Raw genomic sequence first — 17,958 nt, 5'->3', positions numbered from 1 at the left:
GGACCAAGTCTGTGTGGAGGCTGATGTTTTCTAACAGCACTAATGTAGCTGAAGATAAAAAATACTATCACTATACTAAATATTACTATAAAAAATACTATTTAAAGCCAGAAGTTGATAATATAAAATGTCTGTGACGCTGAAATGAAACTGAAAGTAGCTGAGTAATGATGTGTTTTTATTCTAAAGCTGCCAGGCTTTACCAACAGGCCTCCTAAACAAACGGGACCTTTACGATGTCGCTGATGTGACTTTGGCAGAAAGAATTTTTTTAAACCACAGGTTGGGCCACTAAAACAATCATGAGAAATTTTTACAGAAATTGCCCACATGTAGAAACACATCACGATGAGAGGACAAAGAAGTTTCAATTTGCTTGACTGGTCTAAGAAACACCCCAAATATTAACTTCACCAAGATGGGAGTTTTATATTTGGACTGTGGAGTCACAAAGAAATCAGTATTTAACCCTGGAACACTAACGTAACATCACTAACCTCGGGTGTAATTGACCCAGTATACCTGATAAAAAACCTACTTCTCATCAATATATTTGTGTGGGTGGAACCTCCAGCATTAGTGTTTCAGGGTTAGTGAAGTAACATGTTGGTGCAAAGTCAAATTCCAGAGAAATGTGACACATGGGTGAATAATTTCACCAAGACTCATGCACCATGGGCGAATCTCTCATACGAAACCAAAAAAACATGATTTACTGGTGAAATGAGACATAACAGCCGAGAACAAACATTTTTTATTTTGAGGTCACAACAAAACAAAGTTGGTGACCACTGGTCAAGACTGTTCTATGAAAAGCCTCTTTCTGCCTGTGAAAGAAAAAATGTTAACCATTATGACAAAATACACACCCGGCAAATGTAAAGTTATGAGATAGAAAGTAAAAAAAGATTCAGCTCTTAAGCTCTCAAAGGTTTTCCACTGCTCAGCTCTGCAGAAAAATAACGAAGTGGTCAGGCGTCACACACTGATCCACAAATGATGAGAAGTTCCCAGGCCTGACTCATTCTGACCTTTACTATTGAGAATTAATCATGTGACTTAGAGGATGTGAGTGCCATTACCATGTGTGCAGGTTAGAAAAATGTTCAACATTGTTAACTCTTTTGTTTTTCAGCTATTCCTGCCCCGCCCACTGCTGCTTACCTGGATCAGGTATGTTCAGGGATAGAGGAAAACAGGCGGGGCCGTGGTTCTCTAGGGGCCAGTTTCACAAACAGATGTTTCATGCCGCGTTGCCTGTTAACGCCCTTGGAACAAGTCAAAATAAAAGTTTCAGCAGATATAACGTCAGTAATTATACACCTTAATGTAGAGCTGGGCTTGAACCTCAATGCTCGTTGTTCCCATTAGTACGAAGTAAAAGAAAACAGAAAGAGCCTGTTGGTATATTCTGGACGTGTGGTGTCATTTGTTAACATCAAAACATCTGTGTCAAACACAACTGGAACTGTAAAAACTGTTTTAATCTTTATGAGGTTTGCACAGTTAAGTCTCTTCTTCTAAAGTCAAAGTTTCTCCAGTAATTATCCAAACAGGTAATAATGTCACCCACACATTTCCAGCCTAAGAAGAAACTCAGATCCAAAATCATTTAAAACTATAATAATTTAATAGTTTAAACAACAATGCCATTTTTTTATGCAATTACCAGAAAATAATTCCAAGGAGGTAAGAAAATGCCATGCATAACCAACGCTGATGAGAGACACGATTCAATACAAAGTTTTTGCTGAATAGAGTGATAAGAAGCGCGTGTATGTCGCTCAGAACGGGCCTAGCTTATTACCACAGTCACGTCATAGAAATTGTCATCACCGTCCACAGACACATTAAACCATCTGCACACACTCGGGCAGGTGTCGGTGCTGAGCGCAGACAGTGTTAGCCATCGTAGAAGTCCTGAAGGGTTTAGTCAAAGAATCGGTCATAAACGCTGCAACACATCCAGTTCTTCCAACAAAAAGCTGCGAGCAAAGATTGTTGTGTAAGTTTTAGATTCAAATAATAAAAAAATATTTTAAAAAGTGTAAAAAAAAAAAAAAAAAAAAAAAAAGAAACATTGTTCAAATTTCCCACATCAACATTCCTTAAAATAGTCAAACTACAGCAATAATCAAGGTTTCTGCAGGATTCACGGGGTTTGTCATTCATTTCAGAAAACAGATGCACAGATGAATGATTCATCAATTCAAGGTGACTAATTTATTCAAGTTCCTCATATTAATACTAGGATTTCAAATCTGTCTCTTTACCACGTGCAAAACATATTTCAGCCCCTGACATCAGTACTTTGTAAACCTTGACAAGACCTGCAGGAACCCTGAAAAACACTGATGCTTCAGGCTTCATGTTGTCCACGTTCATCAAACAGATCAAAACAAACTTTTAAACAGGTGATGATATAATGTGTAATAATACACCTGAATGTATAAACATACCCAGCTCTAATCAGGACAACTGTATAATTGTCCTTAGAAATCCTCACGCTCTAAGGTCGATTCTTCAATTACGTGTTTGTACAATTTTTACAAAGCCCTATGCAGACGTCAAATGTAAGAAATGAGTCATACAAATGTCTGAGTAATACTGTGAAGCTCTGCAGCAGCTAAAATCTCATTTCCATTTACAACTTCTACCATGGCTACACTGAAGTCTTCAAAATGTTCAACGTCCAAAGTATTTCCTATTGTGTATATGAGTTCGGTTGTGTAAAAGTCTGATCCAGTGACACATGCACACCAAAAAAAACAAAAAGAAGATAAACTAACAGGACAATCACATACTCAACCAGCACTGAAGTAAAACTACACATTCAATACTCCCCGTGACAAGTGGTCGACTAGTTTAAAAACATTAATGTAATGTAAACCACTGAGAAAGAAATGCAAAAAAGACGTCATCTATTCATATTGCATTGAATATGGCTCAGGTTTTTCTTTTCTTTGATAAATGCTGCAAACACACACACACACACACACACACACACACACACGCACGCACGCTATTGTAACACGACACACAGCTGCACAGAGGGACGACCGGTGCTTCTCTGCTTCAGTCTTCTTCTACTGCAGCTGTGCTCGTGTCTCTTTTCTGTTTCGATATGAATGGGTCATATTTTTCACACAATCACACAAGCTGCATGTGAAAAGCCTCGTCAGGTCAGGAGTACCACATACACACAATCTTATGAAAATCCAGATGTTTGTGTGGCAGCAGCTGGAGAAGCAGTTTGAAATGAGCAGGGTGGTGGGGATGCTTTAAATCGCTCTTTTCTAAAACACACTCTGGTCTGTCCTGCAGTTGCAGGATTTCCAGTTGAATTAAATACTGGTTTTAACCTGTACTGGGCTGATACTGGTCCTCAGTGACATGATGAACTTTCTGACTGAATTTAAAGTTTTACAATTAAAGTGTTTAACTGAGTTTCAGTCATTCAGTCATATAATGAATCAGGGCAGCAGTTTTCATCTGCTGATTTTTATATTTTAGATGAAATAGTAAGTGTTTGCTCTGTAGAAGCTGTGAAAATGATGCAAAGTGGCCCTTACACTGTCCCCCAAAAAAACTGACCGGGAACATTAGTAAATCTGCAGACTACATGTGACACCACATAAATGTTATGTCTTTGGCACATTGTTGTGACATATTTTTAATAGAAATCCTTTGTACCTGCTTTTCCGTGGTTCACCAACACACTCTGAGCCACTGTGGACGTCTCACTGAATAAACCCAGGCCCCCTGGTGTCTCAGACTATGATTTGCAGCCAAACTGAATATTGTACAAGATGTGAAACAGCATGAGCCCAGCCCTCCTGAACAAGTCAACTCACGACCCTGACGGCTGCTCAAAGTGCACTTGCATCCGTTATTAGTCCTACAATCAGTCACTCGATCAGCACAACCAATAAATAGAATAAGAATAAATAAATACAAATAAATATTTGAGCATTAAAATCTCCACTGCTGAGAACCGAGCAGCTCTTCACTCCTGTGGTTCCTCTCGCTCATCTCTCCGTCCGTAGAGACACCGGAGTCAAAACCAGACTCTGTTCATTTCTTAAACACTTTTCTCTCTCAGATCTTTCTCCACTATGAGTGTGTGCAGAGTCCAGAGAGACAGAGTGCGTGCTTGTGTGTTTGTGCGCCTCAGACAGCCGTCTCCAAGTCTTCATGGGTGGCAGAAGATGATTGTTGTTGGGTGCTCAGGTAGGTAGCGAGCTCCGAGTCTCCCTCTGCTTGGTCCACGGGCGTCTGGCCCTGGTGGAAACACCGATTTGTTAAGGTGAGTGTTCATGTCGAAGGAGAAAGCTTTTCAAAATGTTCCCCTAAAATATTTGCCACTTGTCAGTGATAAAGTTAATAAACTGAAACAGTTTGTTCCACCCACATTAGCACAGAGAGAGACAACATACATCTTTATTAATAAACACAGTTACACAGGAAGCCAAACCAAAACTGAATCATATTGCCCACTACTGTAGATGTGGGGTAAGTACAGTCTGAGGTTTGTGCTGTGTTGTTCTTGAATGTCACTGAGAGTGCTGGGTGATACGACCATGATATTATCAAAACATTTTTCTGCTTCGCACGACTGGTAATCTTTCTCGTTTTAAAGTCACTCGGGTCAGTTAAAACTAACTAAACTATCCCAGATGCTTAAAATGGCCACATATTCCCTCAAAGCCCTTAAACCAAGATCCACTTTCTGAAGGAACTGAATTCAGAGATTCAGAGATTCAGAGATAACCTGGAGCAACGTTTGTCGTATCATCCTGAGTCAAACATATTTTATTTCGATCGCTGACACACACACACACACACACAGCTCAGTAATTAGCATCACAGGGTGTTATGACTCGTACAGCATGTGACACCTTTCATCACCGCCCTTTCTCCCACAGAAAAACAAAGTGGGATGTTTCTGTTCATTTATTTTCAGGCTTTTTACAGCTGCTCTGATCCATCAAAACAAACGTATTCGAGTCAGAAAGGCCTTACATCACTGTGACATTGCTGTGGTTTAACACCCTGAATGTCAAGTCAATCTTTCCGTTTTGAGACACAAACATGAAAGTACTCAAAGAACCAAAACCTGGAGGCCAGTATATTCCTCTACAGATCACGTGACAAAGCTGATTCTCACTTTGTTTCTGCAGTCACTGAAACAAAAACCTACATGTGGCTGAGTGTGCATTCACCTGGAAGTTGGTCTTGTCAAGTGACGCTCCAGCCTCTACCAGTAATCGACAGATAGCGTGCTGCTTCTCTGATGCTGCTTTGTGCAAGGCAGTGTCACCTCTACACACACACACACACACAAACACAAACACACAATCAGACAATCAGAGACCCTGATGACGAGATTAGATTCTGAGAAAATGCCACAGTTTAAAATGAAAAGCGGTTCCAGTCTAAATTACTGGTAGACTGACCAAACAGGAAGGTGAGTGACAAAAGTGATTCAGCAGGTAAAGAAGGATTCACTGTGTTGTTGGCTTGCACGTTCTCACTCTACCACATATATGACGTACTAAAACATATATCAGTCAATGAAATCTCATGTAGTCGTTTAGAAAAAACTAAGTTAAAAGCAGTCAGTACTTCTCTCTGTCTGTCACATCCAGAAGCACTTTGGAGCCTGAGGAGGAAGAAACACAAGAAACATTATTAACAAACGATGATATATGAAAATACACATTTACTCATCATTAAATGTGTGTCTTTGTTTACACTGGCGTATTCTGTAGTCGTTTAAATCTGAAAGGAAACTAAGGTTGAGCATGTCTCTTTGACATGATCACTAAAAACAAAAGAGGAACAGAAGCTCAGGTTGTTCGCTGTGATTAGATTAAATAATGTGTGAGTGCACTGTCCAATCAATACAGGACAATTCATTCCAGCTGCTTCCATGCTCATGACAACAGAACAGAAGGCTAAGACCAAATAAACACGAGGCAGATTCACAGGGATACTGGGAGAAATCTCCACAGGAGCTGGTGGAGAAGAGCCCGACGCTGTGACCTCAGCTCTATTGGCTGTTTTTGGAAGGTACCGTCTCCAGCTCCTTTAATGCAGCTGTTCTTTGACAGAGGTCCAAGCTGTTTGCGGTCCTGCTAAGTTCTGTGGGCTCAATCTTCTCATCTAACCCCCGGCAACTGATTAATAATCAAAATGCTGCACTGCTCCTTTTGTGTTTGGGTTTGATGCTGTACAACATATTGAAGAAGTGTGAGCTGTGAGTCATTATTGTCTGTGCTTTATTGATGTCAATGCTACACAAAGCACCTATCAGACAGTCTCACATACATATACTGTACATGCACGTCATGCACATGCTCACCCTGCTGCAGGATGTAGCTGACCAGGTCCGTGTGTCCGTTCTGGGCAGCTATGTGCAACACTGAGCAACCTCCAGAATCTCTAACCAACAAGCTGACGCCTCGACGCACAAACTGTGACAGCTGGAGGAGAAAAACAGAAAGTGGGTTAAGACTTTTAAAGACCAGGAAAGTGCAAAATTCCAGCATAGAGCGTATAAAATATAAATGGAGGCCTATAACTATAAATGATCACTGCTGTTGTTTCCCTTTGGAGAAGAGACACTTAAATTCAGTCATGTCACTGTTGTGATGCAGAGGATGTTTGAATTTCCCTTTTTGGACTTCACACCACTGATACTTATTCTCTTACTCATACTGGCACTTCCAGGGAAACCTGGTCATGTTCCAGGTCAGTCAGTGTTTTTCATGAGCTGACTTACAGTCTCTTCTCTGGGGTTATGGGAATATGACAGGTGTGCAGCAAATGCAAACAGGTCAAACTGGTTTTAAACATATGATTCCTGAACAGCATGTTTGTGGCGGCACTTTACCATAGAAAGATCTCCAGAACTGGCAGCTGCCAACAAAGCTGTAAACACACAGACACAACTCATGTCAGATTATGCTGCAGTTGTTTCCATGTGTCAGTGAACACACCTGTTGTCTTCACCTTTCTCTGTGCTAAAGTCTGTAGAAACTAGTCATCTGCTAAATGACTGATGAGGATGTTAAATGTACTCGCGTGTAGTTGTGTGTCTGCCAAACAGGACATGCATTCAAAGTGAAGTATTGTTTGCAACAATAAAGGAGTGTAGAAGGTGGTTTTTTATCCAGATTCCCCTGAGTCCACAGGGACTCTGTTTCACTTTCTACAGTGTGTTTGTCTGTGTTGTCTACAACGTTGAGTTTCTTCCTGGTTGCAAAATAATAAACAGCAGCACAGGTAAAATGTCTGCACTGAACAACCACTAAAACTTCTATAAACTAAATAAATAAATAAATAAATAAAAAGGAAGTGCCTAACGTACTGAATGAGTAGTACTAAGTGTTTTGTTCTGCTTTCTGAAACCCAATAAACCAACGTAACAATAAACCAAACATGCCAAAGCCCAGCTTTTTCTAAACAAATATGAAGCTTATCAACAAGAGATAAGAAACATCAACTCAATTTGTGATTAATAGATACAGGAGGGTAATTACTATAAGCATATCTGAAGTGTAATGTTTGCTGATTGGACATGTTGACAAAACTGAAAGTGGACAAACCCAACACACACGTCTAATATTTATATTAGAATGAGAAACAACTGAGGCATTAAACTGGAGAGTCCCAGTGATTACAGACTAAAGTCCACAATAAACACCTGTTAACTTCCTTTGGAACAAGCATCTGGCAGAAACTTCACAGTATTATTAAATAATACCATTAACCTGGTTCAAAAAGTCCCAAGTGCTCGAACTAAAAGTGCAACTTATTTACAACAATGAAAGAACATCTTGCTGAAAACGACAAGTTTTAGTTTCAGTTTCAGACGTGCTAATATGCCTCACACTGCAGCCACAAACCACAAAAGATGTACTGTAAGTGTGTGTGTGTGTAGGTGTGTGTTAGCTGTACCTTGTTCCTCGGGTGTCAATGGAGCACTGGAAAGATAAATTACAGGATCAATTAAACTGTCACTGCCTTATGTAGATAAAACTACTTCAGTGATGCAGGCAGGAATTAGTTTTGTTTGTTTATAAAACTCAACTTTTATTAGACGTTTCTGATCTAACCGCCAGTTTTGAGATTACAGTACATAGTGTTTCAGGTTAAATGCTTCAAACAAAAATGTGACGCACCCAGCTGTAGGCTCCACCACCAGATCAGGCATCCCTGTGGATGATCCCTGGCCCACCATAGGTACCTCGTGGTCCAGGATAAACACCTCATCCTGACAAATTTCTGTCACAAAGTGGAGGTGCTCCTACAAACACAGACATGTAGAAATACATTAACAGACAGCTGTGATGTCAGTAAACATGTGGCAGACCAAAAAAAGCAGCGTGTACCTGAGCCTTGTCAATACGATAGAAGCGATCCGCTGATGTGGCTGCAGAGCAGAAACATGCAGATCAATTGGCTGAAACTCATTTGAGAGAAAAACGACTAACGTTCCTGTCAACACGTATCAGTCACTCACAATCTAAGAAGCTCCAGTTGGGAGAGAGTCTGCTGGTTGAGCTGGTCCTGGGGATGCCCCTGCTCTCATCCTGGACACGAGGAGACAAACACTGTGACTCTTATCATCCCTTTACTCAGCAGCACAACATGTGCAAAAATCTTAACATGGGGAATTTTTGAAAAGAAAGAGAAAAGAAAAAAGAGACATTCAGACAGAGCAGGTTTGAGCTTTATGATTTTCTGAGCAGTTAAACAGTCAGTAACAAGACAGACGATCAGGACAGCGAGACTGTGAATAGTGTCAGTGAAATCATTGTTGGACTAAAACAGAAGAGCCACTCAGTGCTTTCCCCTCACTAATCACAGCTAGAGTCTGTTTATATTATGACTGTTTATATTATGACGTGTCCAGAATATTTTCCCAGTGTGGTAGGACAGGGCTTCACGTAACATGGGTATCAGTCTGTAAAACCTACAGTTCATTGTTTTACTTAGTGTCATTTGAAAGGGTGTAATGTATCAGCATAAAGCAGGAAAATAACGTTTTTTCATGTTTTATGGACAAGGCAGCTAAAATAACATGACATTAATTTTGTCCTCCTGTCCTTCAAATGAAGACACAGATTTGAAGCACTGTAAGAAGTTAGATTCTGATACGGAGCAAATAGTTCCTGAAGCCCTGAAAACTAATAATTTTCCAATAGTTCCCTGCAGAAAGACAGGTACCTGATAGTGCACTCTGTGACCAGCAGATGGCGCCTGGTGCAAATCCTAGCAAGCACAGCAGACAGGTTCAGGTTAACAAAACAGCCAAAGCATTTACATATAAAACCTCCAGATGTTACACACAGCTCTGCACTCCCAGTGCTGCTGGACGCTTATTCATCTATTCATAACTGACAGTGAGGTGATGATGCTGCATGCATCATGAAGTAATGATGAAGAGGAGAAAGGACAAGGGAAGAAAAAGAAGGATGAGTGATAATTATAGATACTAATGAGGAGAAAACAGCTAAAACTTACCTCCTGTAATCTGTCAATGTAGAGTCTGCAGGTTTCCAGGTCACAGTCCCCTCTCACCACCACAATACCTACTGGGATGGCTGGAACACACACAAACACACACTTTAGATCAGAGATGCTTAACCCATGTTCCTCGAGGGCCACTGTCCTGCTTGGTTTCCAGCTATCCCACTGTTGATTACCTGGGTTAGGTGTGTTCAGTCAGTCAGAAGCTGGAAGATACCAATTCACGTTGTCTTCCCACACTCCGCCCTCATCTGAGATGGTATCTTCCAGCTTCTGACTGACTGAACACGCCTAGTCCCAGTAATCAGCAGTCTGCCATTTGGTGTTGAAGAGTTAATGTACAGTGGCTTTTCAGAGGGAGAGAGAGAAACTGAACAATTAAGCAGTGGGCCTGAAAACCAAAACCATGAGCTGAAAAACGCTGAAATGCTTCATAGAGGTGAGGTGATATTTATCATCATAAATCAGCAGCTATAAAATAATACACTTTCAGAAGACAGACAGATCCTTACAGATGTCCCGTAGTCGTTCCTTGTCGTACTGAAGTCTGTCGTACTCCTGGAGACTGATCCGATTCACCCGAAGACGCAGACGATCTGGGACTGCGTGAGGACTAGAAGAAAAAACACACGCACAAGTGCATGCACATGCACACACACACACACACAATTCAGACCAAACAAACAATATGAGACACACATATACATACATGCACGCACAGATACACAGACACTCACATCACAAACCAGATCTGAGCTTTTGCAACATGATGACATTTAAACCCTCATCTGTCTTGTTTCATTACATTTTCATTTACAGCCCAGGACGAGTCTTTAACTGAGCTTAAGTTTAAAAGTATTTCTGATTACTGGAGGTAGATAAAACTACTAAAACACTCCCAAAGTAGAAGATAAAGTGATTGAGTTTGAGGTGGGTCAACATTTTAAAGTCAATGTTTGTGGGTAATATTGCCTTCAGCGAGGATGGAGGGTGATGAAAGTAGAATACTGATGTCAAAAACACGGTGGGTGATGGGAAAACACGGTTGGTCACACAGCAAATATGGGCAAAATCACTCATCTACCCAGCCTCAAAAGCTCAAACCTTACCTGCAAAGGACCGAAAGGGAGTCAGACTGAACTACATTACATTAACATCACTTCTGTTCACCTCAGCTGAGTGTGAGGATCAGCTGTGGCTCAAGATATAAAAAAAGGGATAAGGTTTAAAAAAGGTAAAGTGACTACAGCAGGAAAAACATCAAGACGAGAGGCAGAAGCACACAGAGGTAGAGAGGCTTGAGCATGCTGCCACACACTCTTTCAGCACATTTATTACACAACACAACAGAAAGTCACATTAGACATGACACAGTAGGTTTTCACCAACATGAGGTTTTGAGGCCAATACTGAAGCAAATACAAATCTCAGCTATTCAGTGCTGGATCTTAACTTTTACACCTCAAACTCTACCATTGCAGCACATTTATTTATTATACTTCATATTAACAGTTTTTAATGCTCATATATACTTTATATTGTAATTCTGTGTTTCCATGTTTTTTTTTATCTGCTGTCTTTTTCATTTTTCTGTTGCATTTCTCTCCCTTTTTCCTGCATTAAGAGTTTTGCTCATCCTAATTAAAAGTCTAAGGACAGTTTATGTGATTTTCCATATGAATACATTTCACTGGTCATTACTTTTATAAGAATTAGGGCTAAACTGTTTCTCAGGGCAAATAATATTCTTTTTTGTTTATTTTGGAATAAGAACATTAAGGTTATGAAATAATTTACATCAATAAAAACAAAATATCAAAAAACTACTTCTGAAAATGCTGCATAATTCAATAAACTAAGCCTGAATGGGCTAAAAATAAGGAACCTCAGAAGTGTTGACATCTTATTAAACAGGGGTAAAACACCTCATACGTACCCTGAGTGTTGGTTTCTTTCAGGTCATCAATTAAACAGTTTGATTTCCACCCTACCAGGGGTGGAAAACACTAAATATCAATATCACTAAACCAAGCACTGGATGAACCTGAGCCAGACTGACACCGAGTCATTCACTCACATGTAGTGAAACATGTAAATACAGAGACAGAGGTACTTACACAGAGAAGGAGTCGGGGGGAGCAGAGAGGCGGCGCAGATCAGCTGCACACACCTTCTGAATACTACAGCCGCGCGTGCACACACACACACACACACACACACACATATAAAAGAGAGGACAAACGTATGGAGGAGGAGGGGGAGGAGGAAAGGAGAGAAGGAAACCAAAAGATAAGAAATGGAGAAAGGAAAAGGAAAAAGAGAAGGAGATGAGGAGAGGTGGTTGCAGGATGGGGTGAGGACAGGAGATAACCAAGGAGAGGAGAGGAGAAAGGAATGGAGGTGAAAATAAATGAGGGGAAGAGACAAAAAAGGAGAGGAAACAAGAGGAGGAGATGAGAAGGAAAAGAGCAAAAAAGATGATAAGGAGAGGAGAAAGAACAAAGAAGAAGGTGAAACAAGGAGGAGGGAAGGAGGTAAGAAGAGAAGAGATAAGGAAACAAAAGAAGAGGACGTAAGGTAGGGAGAAAGAGAGAAGAAGAGAGGAGGGGAGAAAATGAGACAAAAGATACGAGGAAAGGAGAAACAAAGGTAAAGAAACAAGAATGAGGGAGGAAGGAGGTTAACAGGAAAGGAGAAGAGGGGAGACAAGAATTGAACACAAGGAAAGAAAAGAAGGTAAACACAATAATAAATAAAAAGGCATTGGGTGTATTGAAGGAGAGCAGTGAAAATGAAAGGAAACAAGACAGAAAGAGGAGGGACAGATGGAGAAAAGCCCAGAGGTAAGTAGACAAACACTGCTAGCACAGAGTACATCCAACAAAGACACTAGTTACTGCAGCTACAGCAAGAAAAGACTCTCTACAGTTCCTTCTCTCACATGCACACATTTACTGTAGCTTGTAGACTTTAACACACAGTTGGAAATAGACCCACATATATAGACAAAGATATACATGAGGAATTATTAGTGCTACAGGGATGAAGGAGGCTAGTAGGAGGTTAGTAGGCACATCATTTCAGATATAAACATTGCCTTTATACAGCAGATTTCATCATTAACTGTCTCCTTCTATTCCTCTTCTCAGCTGAAGGGAAAACCTCACAGCATCACATGTCAGTATGTTAGAGGAGACAGCCCCAGTGCTTTTATTTTGATTCATTTGAATGGAGGACATTACATATTCCTCCTCTGGGGGAGCTGGTGAGAGATGTGGGACACAGTGAATGTCAGCTCCTACTAAACAGATTGTGTGACTCAATACGTGCAAACCGGGCTTTTACAATACTCCTGGCCTAGATCCCATGTGTGTGTGTGTTGGTGTGTGTGTGTGTTTGTTCAAATGACTCACTCGTTGAGCAGGGGCACGGAGGTGCGTCTCTTGCTCTTCTGGACCATGTTGGCCTGATTTCGAAGGGAGATGCGGAGAGTGGAGGGAGCCAGTCGACACGGCTCCCCGTCCACCTACATGCACACACAAAGACAAACACAAGGATCAGTGTTAAAAGAACAAAGCAGTGACTAAATACAACACTGCAGCTGGTCATATTAGCTGATTATATCTGACAGTGAGCAGAGTGGAGTCATGACACAGCATCAGAGCTGAGGCAGCAGTAGGACTGGCAATTTTCAATACGGTTGCTAAGAAGACACCGATCCAAAAGAGCATGTTTTCAGTACCTTAGTTTGGAGCAAGAGACTATTTAACCTTTTTAGACTAAAACACATATCCAAGCCTCCACTGTAAATGCTACTAGCATTTAGTAACAGAACAGTAAAGGAGAAGGTGTTGTTGATGTCTGCAGCTGTCATTTAGAAAGCAGGCTATGGTTAAAATTCATACACTAACTAACATTATGATGGAAAACACAGCTGGTTTAAAACATGATCAGAAAATATGATGAGCTACAACCACAGTGAAGACAGAGCCTTGCTGTATGTGACTCTAGAGTGACAGACTGCAGTGTTCATGAGTGTATTCAGTTGAAGTACACACACAGTGAATGCTGTTTACCAAACACACATTCATGTATTTGCATTTTCATTTTCCTCTCGAGATGCTCGGAATCTAAATTTATACGCAGTCAAAAGCATCTTATCATTGTCTCATGTCATATGCACCTGAACAGGTACAGTCTTGAAGGTTGTGAGAACAACTTCTCTGCACTGGTGAAGTCTTTCTCCGTGACCTCCAACCTGTAGCGCTGCCTAGTGGACAGGGAGAGATTTACATCAAGAGTCAACAGGATGAAGGGAGTGATCCCAGGAAACTGTACAACACTGCATCTGAGTTCTTATAGCTATATTTTCTCTTCTTACCAAAGACGCCATGGTGAAGCCGATAACCTCGATGCAGCCGTCGTCATGGCGCTGTGGTTCAAAGTCCCGGTGGTCGCCTGTGTTTCCCCACGGCATGGTGCCAGCACAGTACCTACACACACAAACACACATGTATCTCCATACATACTGGGTGCTTTTTAAAAAGGTTAGGTCAAAATATCACTTTCAACAAAGCAAATCGTTCCAGATGCCTCCAAGTCAAACTATTTTCCCCTTATGATGTCCCCTGATCATTGGTAGTGAATTAATTTGAATAATTTCAATGCCTGATCAGAAAAATAATGGGGTTCTGCATTATTTTTCTGTGTTCTGTGTTCTCCTCAAGGGGAGGATTTAAGCTTCAGAGTACAAAAGCTGACTGAGACACACTGTCCTGTTGTTAAGGAGCTGCAAACCATCTTACATTAATTTCATTAGTTCACTGGAGGATTGCAATGTCTCACGATTTCCTTAATGCTGTTTCAAAAGCTAACAGGAAACACTGAATAATTATCAGTTCATGAAAATGGTCACATGGAAATATGATGGGTATTGATGCAAAATGTCAGCTACTGTTAAAACTATGTCACATAATTAGTGTTTGTATTAAAATGAGTCACTTGTCTTTATGCATCAAATGGATTTATGTCATGTCCTAGTTTTCTTTTACCAATTCAAATTTTCTTCCTTTCTCTTTCCTTATTTGTTCTGTTTTTTTTATCCTTTGTAGCAATAAAAACACTGAAAGACTGAAAAAACCTGGCTGTGCAGCCAAGCTCTACTTCATCATTGCCTCTGTGTGTTCACTCACCTGGGAATGTTCAGAAACACAATGCACTGGAATTTAAGCTCCTGGATCTTGGGAGTTAGATCTGTTCCATCACACTAAGAACAAAACAGAGAAACTGGATTTGTGCAAAATCACTTCTGCTGGATTGTGTGATTATGTGGGTTACATGGACCACCAGCATGGTTTCAAACTGAGCTCAGCAATACCTGAACATGTACCCAAAAATGAAGAAGCAGAAAAACTGTAAGAAAGTCATGTCATCTATTCAGTTCAGATTTTCACTCTCAGATCCTTGACTTGTGCTTGCATGTCGCTTCAAGATTTCAGTTCTCAGTTTTCATTCTCATTCTCAATGGTGTCGCTCTCGGTTGATGTGGGCAGTAATTCAGACATGTGATGGTCACATTAGACCAGTGGAGCTGCTCAGTGGGCAGCAGGTCAGACTGTGGTTGTACTGGGCAGCTTCCAGGTGTGAATGTGATCAGGATGTTCTTGTAAAAGAGAGAGAGGCTGCCTCTCAGTGAAACTATCCTGCATAAATAGTTTTTAATAAATAAAGATGTTGTGGTATCCTTATGAAATGTTCAGTTCTGGCAGGTGAACCAGTGGTGAAAGATTGTTGTTTTAAGTTAAACAATTCTAATTAAAGCAAACATATTATGATAGTAATGATGTGGTTCTTGGTTGCAGTGGGGAGGTCAGTGGTCAGGGTCAAACACGGAGCAAAGGACACCTTAGCAAGACAAGTGGAAGGAGCAGCTGAAGGACGGGCTTGTTAATCACCCGGCCGATCAGCTGCACAGACATGCAGACATGGAAAACGATACTGTCAGAGAGAGAAAGAGAGAGAGAGAGAGAGAGAGAGAGAGTGTGTTAACACTCACCACCACTCTGACGTGCTTGGACAAATCCCTGGAGCTCCTCTGGAGGAAATCTGAGAATGCAGCCTACACACACACACACACACACACGCACACACGCACACACACACACACACACACACACACACACACACACACACACACAGAAAAGGACTCAATCAATCAGAATTACAGTTCATTATATTTCCTTCATTAAAAAGACAACTCCCCTGCATGCTTCCTCTCTAACTCCCATTTCTTCCTTCACACATCCTTCACAAAAAATCCGATGGCCCCAAAAAGCTAAAAACTAAAGATTTTCAGAGATTTGTTTAAAGCTTTAAAGTTGAATCAAACCCCCAGAACAAAAAATACTGGAGAAACAATAAGTTTCTGTTTGAGCTTTTCTAATAAGACGTACAGAATAAAAGGTGAAAATGAATGACATCTGCATAACAATAATAATAATACATGGACTGCAGATTACACTAATGACATTGTTCATTATTAATCTAAAAACACCAGTAAAGTGAAAAAATGGTGGAAGGTTAATACCACTTCCATCAACTTTTAGGACTATTAACATAATTTTTAATGGTGTGAAAATAGAATTTTTACTTTTTAAATTAACATATTCTGCTATCACCTGAACACCTCTTGATCTTTTTTTCTCGTTACCCTGTATCAGCATTTCCTTTGCTTAGTCCCTCAGTCTCTCACTCCACCTGTTTTCCTAAATCACCTCCTTCACACTGAATCATCACCTTTACACAAAACTCCACATATGTGTCTGTGTGTTATTAAAAGAAAGACAGCAGAGGAAAAGACAAAAGCTTAGTTGGTATGAGTCTGTATGTGTGTATATCAGAAGTGAGTGTGTGGATGTGAGAGTGCACAAGTGGAGTGGGACACTCACTCCTGCATAGAACATCTTGTTGCGGAAGCGACTGTTGAACTTTTCTGGGTTGGCTTCTGCAAACACACAGAGAGGCAGAGAAAAAGCAGAATACATTTCAAATGTTGCAGAGATTGTGGAATAAAGAATGCACAACAAAACATACTACGCCAGTGTAATGCAGTTAGAAAATCTGATGAATTTGTACCAGAACATTCTACAACTGTAGGGTACGACACATTAACAGGAAATAATAAAACAGAGCTATACACAGAACCAGTGCAGGGTGAAATGAGAAGGATTTCACTGACCTCTGGACTCATGGAACTCCAGAGTAACGTGAGCATCGAAGCCTAGACTGAAGTAGTTGTTGAAGACATTCAGAGGCAGCTGAAGACACAGAAGAAATGACTTTAAAGTGTAATACTATGTAAAATATTCATATTCTGGTTGAGCCACAACTCTGTTTTATACTGCACAGTACATTGAACATTATGTGTGCCAATAAACTGAAACATCAGTTACAGGAACCACAAAGCTAATGTGATTAGCTGATTAATGTGATCAATCCACATACACACACATACACCCAAACCACAAAGCAGGCTGGGAGCTGACTCCTGACCTTCTGTGTGCCCTCCTCCGGCTGGGCAGCACTTTTCTCTACCAGAAGGTTCCACCTGTCCAGCTGCACCACCGAACCGTCCTCTACATGACACAAAACCTTCGACACCGGCTCATCTGTGTAACCCTGCCAAGACAAACAGGAGAGAATTTGCATTATACATCATGTACAGTCAGAAATACAGAGTTGAAATGTTTAATGTATAACACAAAATATGCATAATGGTATGTGATAATTTGTACTAATATATTTGATGTATTTGGCCTATCTTTGCATCCACAAATTTAGTAGCTGCTGTGGAGCCTTCAATCATATCACAAGTACCTCAGTAAGATAGTGTGATGTGATGAAAAGCTCCAGGACTCACTGTTTCTAAATAGATGATGTGAGAATGTTTCTCTGTTGAGACTTCAACTTCAACTTTCAAACTTACATTGACCAGAGGTCCTTGAAGTACTCAGAAGAACAGAAACCTGAACACCGAGAGTCATTTCAATCTGTGTGATATAATTAAAACTAGGTCGCGATGGGAGACTGTTTAGTCCACTGCTGTTCAGTGGTCTTGATCAAATAACATATAAATTTACAGATAAAACACACACTCCCTTTCCCTACATTCCCTCCCCCTATCACTTCCAGGCCAGGTCTGGCTCTCTACTATCATCTTTCATCATCTCCATCCTTTGACTCTGCTTCCTTTGCTTTTTAATTTTTGTGGAAAATGGACAGGGCGAGGAAATCAGTGTGCCAAGGAATGAGAGACACACGCCACACACTCAAAGTGAAAACAATCTGATGATAGCGGCGGTCATCAACAGGACCTCCTCTGAGGTGAGTCAGTCACACAGAGACAGGAGGGGCAGCAGTGAG

The 17,958-nt window shown here is 40.7% G+C and overlaps 1 protein-coding gene across 7 annotated transcripts in view; it reads right to left on the bottom strand.

Moving 5' to 3' along the window:
• Positions 1-1,608: 1,608 nt before the first annotated feature.
• The window catches only part of dgki (diacylglycerol kinase, iota), a 53,654-nt gene continuing 37,304 nt past the window's right edge, over positions 1,609-17,958 (bottom strand). For 6 of the 7 annotated variants that reach the window (XM_026326539.1, XM_026326544.1, XM_026326542.1 and 3 more), the window contains exons 14-33: positions 17,089-17,214; positions 16,775-16,853; positions 16,485-16,540; positions 15,593-15,655; positions 14,730-14,803; positions 13,919-14,030; positions 13,721-13,807; positions 12,951-13,063; positions 10,050-10,150; positions 9,532-9,611; positions 9,235-9,279; positions 8,528-8,597; positions 8,397-8,437; positions 8,187-8,311; positions 7,963-7,988; positions 6,896-6,933; positions 6,365-6,485; positions 5,626-5,662; positions 5,223-5,322; positions 1,609-4,281 (exon numbers count right to left, since the gene is read on the bottom strand). In XM_026326539.1, the coding sequence (XP_026182324.1) occupies positions 4,171-4,281; positions 5,223-5,322; positions 5,626-5,662; positions 6,365-6,485; positions 6,896-6,933; positions 7,963-7,988; positions 8,187-8,311; positions 8,397-8,437; positions 8,528-8,597; positions 9,235-9,279; positions 9,532-9,611; positions 10,050-10,150; positions 12,951-13,063; positions 13,721-13,807; positions 13,919-14,030; positions 14,730-14,803; positions 15,593-15,655; positions 16,485-16,540; positions 16,775-16,853; positions 17,089-17,214 (1,605 nt within the window). In that variant the 3' untranslated portion in view covers positions 1,609-4,170. The remainder of the gene's footprint in view (positions 4,282-5,222; positions 5,323-5,625; positions 5,663-6,364; positions 6,486-6,895; positions 6,934-7,962; positions 7,989-8,186; positions 8,312-8,396; positions 8,438-8,527; positions 8,598-9,234; positions 9,280-9,531; positions 9,612-10,049; positions 10,151-12,950; positions 13,064-13,720; positions 13,808-13,918; positions 14,031-14,729; positions 14,804-15,592; positions 15,656-16,484; positions 16,541-16,774; positions 16,854-17,088; positions 17,215-17,958) is intronic. The other variant, XM_026326543.1, reaches the window with a different exon arrangement.

Source organism: Mastacembelus armatus, chromosome 23, assembly GCF_900324485.2.
Source record: "Mastacembelus armatus chromosome 23, fMasArm1.2, whole genome shotgun sequence".
Classification (NCBI taxonomy): domain Eukaryota; kingdom Metazoa; phylum Chordata; class Actinopteri; order Synbranchiformes; family Mastacembelidae; genus Mastacembelus; species Mastacembelus armatus.
Note: the sequence above shows the minus strand (reverse complement) of the source record. Positions and strands in the feature narration are given on the sequence as shown.